At 35.4% G+C, this 8,086-nt stretch overlaps 1 protein-coding gene across 2 annotated transcripts; it reads left to right on the plus strand.

Annotated features, from left to right (window-relative positions):
• On the plus strand, window positions 1-6,198 carry LOC107630586 (dnaJ protein ERDJ2A). 2 transcript variants are annotated; one of them, XM_016333777.2, is made up of 11 exons: window positions 1-101; window positions 617-845; window positions 926-1,021; window positions 1,177-1,297; window positions 1,417-1,523; window positions 1,612-1,829; window positions 2,357-2,534; window positions 2,614-2,733; window positions 3,783-3,869; window positions 4,273-4,383; window positions 5,089-6,198. In XM_016333777.2, the coding sequence occupies exons 2-11, from the start codon at window positions 660-662 to the stop codon at window positions 5,920-5,922; spliced, it is 2,058 nt and encodes a 685-aa protein (XP_016189263.1). In that variant the 5' UTR covers window positions 1-101; window positions 617-659; the 3' UTR covers window positions 5,923-6,198. The 2 variants fall into 2 exon arrangements, with proteins under 2 accessions (XP_016189263.1, XP_016189264.1); XM_016333778.2 differs by lacking the exon at window positions 1-101 and adding an exon at window positions 126-298 and having other exon boundaries at window positions 5,089-5,922.

The raw sequence follows: 8,086 nt of genomic DNA on the forward strand, positions 1-8,086 counted from the left end.
ATAATTATAATGATTATTATAAATTGAATTTTAATTTTAATTTTCGTTTCTCTGGGATCGCATCTCACTCCGCAGTCTGCAGCTCTAAAATCCCCCAAAAGGTTTTCCTTCCTTCTTTCCATCTTTCGATTTATTCCCTCTTCAAGTTGACCTTTTCTCTCCTCTTTCTCTGATTTTTTTATTGCCCAATTTTTGCCCCTTGATTCTCTGCCTTTGCCTTGGTGTAATCCTGGATCTCCTTGATTTGGAGATTCGATTTACTTATTCAATTTTCATCTTTCTGCTGGTCACTGGTTTGGTAGGGTTCCTATTTGATTTAACATTCGTTTTGGTGAATTTATGCTCTGGATTCACCAATTCATTGTTTATTTTGCTTTTGTTAATGTGGAATCTAGCTTGGCAAGGGGAATTCCGGAGTGCATTTTCGAATTTTTGTTTTCTGGTTTCCTTGTAGAAAATTTCATCCGTTTTCAATAGCCTTGTGTAGAATCTTTGATCCTGTTTTTTCGTTCCATGCGTTTTGTGTAACAGTGTAGAATTCTGCAGGATTATCTGATGGAAGATTATAGTGTTTTACTATTGAGTGATGAGATGTAACTGGATTCAACCCTTGCAGGTCTAATAACATTGTAAGAGGTTGCTGAGTGTAGTAAGCAACCATGGCTGCTTCAGAGGAGAACAGTGCACTGTTCCCAATTTTCATATTGACCATAATGGCCATCCCCATTGTGCCCTATACAATTACCAAGTTATGCCGTGCTGCCACCAAAAAATCAAAGAGTATTCACTGTCATTGCTCTGAATGTTCAAAATCCGGGAAGTACCGTAAATCAATATTCAAGAGGGTGAGATAATTTTTGCTCCCTGTGTTGTTCTTCTTGTTGGGTTTTTTATTTAGTTGTGACATATGATTTAAATGTTGCAGATTTCGAGTGTCTCAACATGTAGTAACTTCACATTGTTGCTGCTTTGGGTGGTCATGATTATTCTGGTTTACTACATAAAGTCTATGAGTGGAGAGGTAAGCAATTATATATAAGTATAAGTATTCTACTTCATGAGATTCATGTTCGGTATTGAGGGATCTTATATTCATTGTAGAACACTTTTCTTATTGGTTGAGTGATCAAATATATGGGTCATGGATTCTGAACTTTCTCGGGTAAATTTATGCAGATTCAAGTTTTTGATCCATTTAGCATTCTTGGGTTAGAGCCTGGAGCACCAGAGTCTGAAATAAAGAAAAAATATAGGAGACTTTCTATTCAATACCATCCTGATAAAAATCCAGATCCAGGTTGAAGGTGTTTTAGTTTATTGCATGCTTCTTATAGTTGCAAACTTTCATGTTTGCAAGAAGTTGGACCTCCTGTAAGTTCCCTTGTAATTGGTAATTTTTCTGTTCTTTTATTTCAGAGGCTCACAAGTATTTTGTTGAGTACATTGCCAAGGCTTATCAAGCTCTGACAGATCCTGCAGCACGTGAAAACTATGAAAAATATGGCCATCCTGATGGCAGACAGGTAAATAAACTGAATATTATGGAAAAATGCTCAGTGGCTTGTTGTCTTTCTGCTTACATGTTAGCAAAAAAACAATATTTCGTTGTAGGGATTTCAAATGGGCATAGCACTCCCTCAATTCCTGCTAAATATTGATGGAGCATCTGGTGGCATACTTCTGCTTTGGATTGTTGGCGTGTGTATTCTCTTGCCATTGGTTATTGCTGTAATTTATCTCTCCAGATCATCGAAGTATACTGGCAACTATGTGATGCATCAAACACTGTCCACTTACTATTACCTTATGAAGCCTTCTTTGGCTCCCAGGTAAACTCATATTTTGTGCCAGTTAAGCTCCATCTGGCTTTCGATCCGTAGCTTATCCTGTGTTGATATGTAAGACCCCACATTATTGTATGCTGTAAGATATTGGCTGCTCAGTTTATTATCTTTTTCCTTTCATGGATATTTATTATATTTTTAAGTTAGCTTGAAGTGCAATGAGAAATATCATGTTAATTAGTAAATGACTGCTTGTGTAAAACTAAATTATATTTTAAAATTTAAATCCCTTTCGATGCTGACTTACCAGACTGAATTGCACCGCAATGTTGATGAAAAAGTTAATTGAAACAATTGTCAAACAGAGGAGAAAACAGTGAAGCAATAAGTTCTTTTAGTTGATCAATTTGCATGATACTAGTTATATATAAGGATAATGGTATTTGATAATATCATGGCTTCCTTTTCTTTCCTTGTAAATTATTTGTTTTCTTGTTTCCTTGAAGTTGAAACTTCTCTTTTTGTTTCTGTTTTTTTGTCTTTTTAATATCTGCGGCTACTGTGTGATACAGCAAAGTCATGGATGTCTTCATAAAGGCTGCTGAATATATGGAAATTCCAGTTCGTAGGACCGATGACGAACCTCTTCAAAAGCTCTTTATGTTAGTGAGGAGTGAGCTGAACCTTGACCTCAAGAACATTAAGCAGGAGCAAGCTAAGTTTTGGAAGCAGCATCCTCCACTGGTTAAGGTACCTTATACCAATAATGCGTTGTGTTCAGATTCTCAAGGCCCATTATGTGCTAACTTTGTATGCTATTTTCTTTCAGACTGAGTTATTAGTTCAAGCTCAGTTGACCCGAGAATTCGCAGCCTTGTCACCATCTCTACAAAGTGATTTTAAGCGAATTTTAGAAACAGCACCCCGCCTTCTTGAAGAATTAATGAAGGTGACTTTTTAATCGAGTCTTAAAGGTTCAATGTTCATTCTTTCTCTATCATGCTGTTCCCCTTAGGCTTCAGATTTGCATCATCTTGTACGGCATTGCAATTAATTATAAAAGTTAAGGGTGATTTCTTCCATGTGCTGATATCTGGTGGTCCTACCAAAAGGTTTATTCTTCACCGAGTCCAGAGACACGTCACATGCCTCAGCATGTAAAATGGATAATATATAGGATCTGCCCTATTGACAACTTAGCATATAAACATGGTTAACCTTTAGATATGAACTGATAATATACTTTCTTTTTCTGCACTTATGCAAGATGGGAGAAAGTTATTTGCTAAGGTGTAGATAAATGGATTTATTCAAATATAACATTGTAGTTATGCTAATATTTCTTGACTTAATCTTATGTGAATTGTGCTTTCTCTTGTTGATGGATTTATATAAATATAAAATAAGTTGTAGAAATACGAGAATGAGGGGCATGAGATTTAGTAGTAAATCTAAGATGTATCTATCATGAACAGTGAAACATGCAGATCATCCTCGCATGATGTGGATTTCATTCAACTAAGTTAACATAATAAGAACCATTATGATTACTATGACTAGATGCCATTTCTCAAGTCAGCAATTTTGGCCTGTATATCACAAAATCTAAAGATAATATAATTTTCTTTATGTCTAATTGATTTTCTTCTCATTTTTCACAATTCTAACTTATTTATTGTTTACTATTTTACCTTTTTTCAGTCAATTAAGAGATCTGCCGAGTTTGTTTATTTCTTCTCCATGCTTGTGGACTGGGTTGCCCTTTTTGTTTTTTAGATTTGTTATATGAATCATACAATTCACTATTCGAAATATAAACATACCAATCCACAATTTGATCCCTGATTTGATAACTATGACTTTGTCATGTTCTGTTTTCCAATTCGTGATTCTCTTATATGATGCATGCGATATATTGCCTTTTGAATTTATAGTTTTGAATCCAGATATTTTTGCATCTTGGTAAATCTATTAATGGTCTAATTTTTTTCTTAAAAGATGGCAGTTATACCACGCAATGCTCAGGGGCATGGGTGGCTGAGGCCCGCAATTGGTGTTGTTGAGCTTTCTCAGTGTATCATCCAGGTAATGAATCTAAGCCAAGTATAATATAATGCAGTCATATTTGTGTCTGCCAGTTGTACCTTAAAAACCTAAACCTTAATTTTAGGGAACATATTATTTGGTGTATTATTATTGGTCTTGTTCCTTATTTTCCTTTATCTATGACATAATATCTACCCTTGCATGGTAAGATAATTCTACTAGTAAAATTAGAATCAAAAGCCCCTCCACCTACCCATCAAAAGCATATGTTTTCACAAATTTCACATATTATGTTCCTTATTAAGGGTGTAAGAATATCTATTAGTTTATGATGATTTTGCTTGCTTTGGTTAGTGAACCATTTTTAATTTTTGGCCACTTGAATTTCTTTTGGTGTAAAGCCATTTTCATCTGAAGTTCTTTTTCATCATCTCCGGTACAGGCTGTTCCACTAAGTGCTAGAAAGACTACCGGTGGATCACCAGAAGGCATTGCACCATTTCTGCAGCTGCCACATATTAATGAGACTGTTATTAAGAAGCTAAACCGCAAAGTAAGGGAACATTTTACGTGCAATCTTTATTCAAGTCTGAATGCTTTTGTCTGGGCCTAGATGTTCATATCTGTGATGTTACCTATCATCACAAGGTCTAAAGATCTTGTGGCCACGACTATAGCTCGGTTGCTTTATAAAGAACTTTCATGCTCTTATTGTTGGGGCATCTAACAGTGCTAGTTTACTGCTTGCTGAATGTAATACTATTGAAGTCTGATTTCTGTTTGGTGATCTTGTAATTGACAAATGGAAATTATTTGTTTGGTTGTCATTTTTGATATTTATTGATCCAATCATGCTACATATCCACAAAAAATTAGCTACCAATTAGCCATTTCTTATAGAAAGACATATTTGGAATCTCTTATACTAATATAAACAAGTTTGATTATTAGTTTATTGCAGGTTTAATTATTCTACTATGACAGTTTGATTATTTTAGTGGCTAATTATTTAGTTGGAAAAATGTATAAATCAATTTGTATATACAAATACATAGTGGCGGATTTGGTGGTTAATTTTTAATGTACATGTAGCACTTTTGTTACTGCTCTACTGCAGTTTATTTAAAAAGAAAACTGCAGTTATTTATGCTCAACATATTTTGATAATTAGTGATGGTTCACATATTTAGTGACTGCTATTGGATGTTTAAATGTCTTTGTTTTCCTGGGCCTTACCAATTTTTTTCTTGATTTGCAGAAGGTCAGAACTTTTCAGGAACTTCATGACATGGACTCACAGGAGCGAGCTGATCTGCTTACTCAAACAGCTGGGTTATCTTCATCTGATGTAAAAGACATTGAGATTGTATTGGATATGATGCCTTCCTTGACACTCGAAGTAACTTGCGAGACTGAAGGTGAAGAGGGTATCCAAGAGGGTGACATTGTTACTCTACATGCATGGGTAAATATTAAACGTGGGAATGGCCTGATTGGTGCCCTTCCGCATACACCTTACTACCCATTTCATAAGGAAGAAAATTTCTGGTTCTTGCTTGCGGATTCTGTCTCGAATAATGTGTGGTTTTCTCAGAAGGTTAGTTTCATGGATGAAGCTGCTGCTGTAACTGCTGCTTCTAAGGCAATTGAGGAATCTATGGAGGGTTCAGGAGCAACCGTGAAGGAGACCAGTAGGGCAGTTGCCGAAGCGGTTGACAAGGTTAAGGGAGGAGCTAGATTGGTTATGGGCAAGTTCCAGGCCCCATCCGAAGGGAACTACAATTTGACTTGCTATTGTTTGTGCGACTCTTGGTTGGGCTCCGACACAAGGATAAACTTAAAGCTCAAGGTCTTGAAACGGACTAGAGCCGGCACGAGGGGTGCTGTGTTGGCGGATGAAGGACCTATCATGGAGGATGGAGTTGAGGAGGACGATGATAATGAGGATGGAGAGTATGATGATGACTATGAGAGTGAGTACAGCGAAGACGAGGAAGATGATCAAAATTCAAAGAATAAGCAGCAAGCTGTCAATGGCACCACCAGTAAGCATGGCAAAGCTGCAGAACATTCTAGTTCTGATGAAGAATGAGGAACCAAAATAGAACTATTCATCTATTTGCCCCGCGGTGTTTAGAAGAACCATCAAATGTAATAGTCTCCTATCCATTTTAGTTAACAGTTGGATAGCATTTATACTTGGGCGTTCGTTCTTATCCTAGTTCATCTGATATGGTGCTTAAGCTATCATTTTGTTGGATAAGTTTAAAATGGAAGATAAACTTGAAGATTTAATTTTGATTTAACTTCACTTCAGTGTAAAACATTTTGATACCCCTTTTTTCAACAGGATCTTTAGTTCAATTAACTCGTAGCCGATACTACTAGAATGCCTCCTGCTTATTTTTAATTTTGGGTAATCAGCAACGAGAAATCCGTACTAGGAAATATTGTTTAGGGTTAACTGGAGGTGGATGAGACGAGAGAAGTTAAGCTTTTCAATTAGATTGAGGTGGAATGCAATAAACGCAATCAGAACATCAGATTAATCTTTGAAAATTGTTTTAGCAACTTACCACAACTTACAAAACCAGGTAGAAAATTGTTTTAACTACTTTCATAACTACTATTCTCTAGTCTTTTATATTCCTGTCGCAATGCATTGAGTGACATTTTACTATGGAATAGACGGTGCAAAATAAAAAAAAAAAAACACATTATTTGCCAAGTCCTGCTACGGCTTACAACTAGATAGTTTTTGTTTCGAGGCGTACCTAAACGTACTTATGAATAGTGAGCTTTGTGAATGAAGTCGAAGGTTGCGGTAAAGGTATCCAAGATGGCTTCAGGCCAGCTTTGGAATTATAGGTGAGATACCTGGAAGCGATTTTGATGTTTAAGTAGGTTTTAAGTGAGTCTGATTTAAAAAAAATATCTGAGTGTTGGAGTATTTATAGAGTAGCAAAGTAGGATTTAATTATTCCTTGGAGATAATTTTTGAAAATTATGGGTGATTATTCACTTACAATATGAAAAGTTACTCTATGTCTGAGTTGATTATTATTATCTCTGAGACAATAACCGAAGTAGTGGGAGGAGCATTTAACTTGCTGTCCAAGTTAAGTCGGACACTAGTTTAAGGACCCGTATTCAAGTCAATCCGACCCATGTGGAAGAGATCATGTGGGCTGATTTTCCAATGTTGGACTGGCTTTGTGTAGCGCAATTTTATATGTAGCTTGTCTATCAATGAAAACGTGGACTGAGCTTATATTCAACAGACCCAAGCATAAACAGATGGTAGCGTCATCTATCACCCTACATAACCAACTTGGGTTGGTCGAGTGGTCAGCTCACTCATCCGCTTAAGCAAGTGTCGGGAGTTCGAACCCCGCCTTGTGCATGCAGCAACCCTTTGGCCAGCGGCAGACCCTTAAATGGAGCTCAGATCCGCGACGGATTAGTCCTTAACCTGTCGGGTTGGGGGATACCGTTTGGGTAAACTAAAAAAAAAAAATCTATCACCCTACATTGCGTCTAGAAATACAATCTCATCACTTCACATCATCAGCGAACAGTTCCTTATCATCGTACAATTAAGAGGGAAAAAAATTATGTAAGTATGTAACTAACCTACCTCTTTTAGCAATTATGAGCTCAATATTTTCACAAATTTATCAAATTCTACCTGATAATCAACAATAATAAATTTTCTATTAAAACAATATCAAATACTAATATTAGAATTCCTAAATAGATGGTTAAGTCCCAAAAAATAAAAATACGATGAAAGATCTTTATTGAAATGACATAAATAGAAAATAAAATCAATAACTTTAAAACAAGATATATATATTTGATTTTCATTTTCATGTTCTATTTTCACTTTTAGTGATTTTTATTTTTAAGATTTTTAGGAAAAAAAAGTAAAACAATAAAATCATAGTGTTTTACTCAAATTTTGCTCTATTTTTAATAAAAAATGAGCTTTTTTTATTTAAATAAAATAAACACCTTCCAAAATTATCTGATTCTCCTAAAATATTTTTCAAAAACGCAAATCACCTATACTTAATAATATATAAATCGTCTTTGGACCATGTGGTTTATATAATACTAGTGTTAAATCCGTGCGGCACGGGCTTACATTTTAATTTGACATGATAAATCGAAAATAATATTCTATAATAATAAAATTTTCGAATTTAGTATAACACGATCATCGTCATTATATAATAAACGTACTGAATATGCTG

Source organism: Arachis ipaensis, chromosome B03 (assembly GCF_000816755.2).
Source record: "Arachis ipaensis cultivar K30076 chromosome B03, Araip1.1, whole genome shotgun sequence".
NCBI lineage: Eukaryota > Viridiplantae > Streptophyta > Magnoliopsida > Fabales > Fabaceae > Arachis > Arachis ipaensis.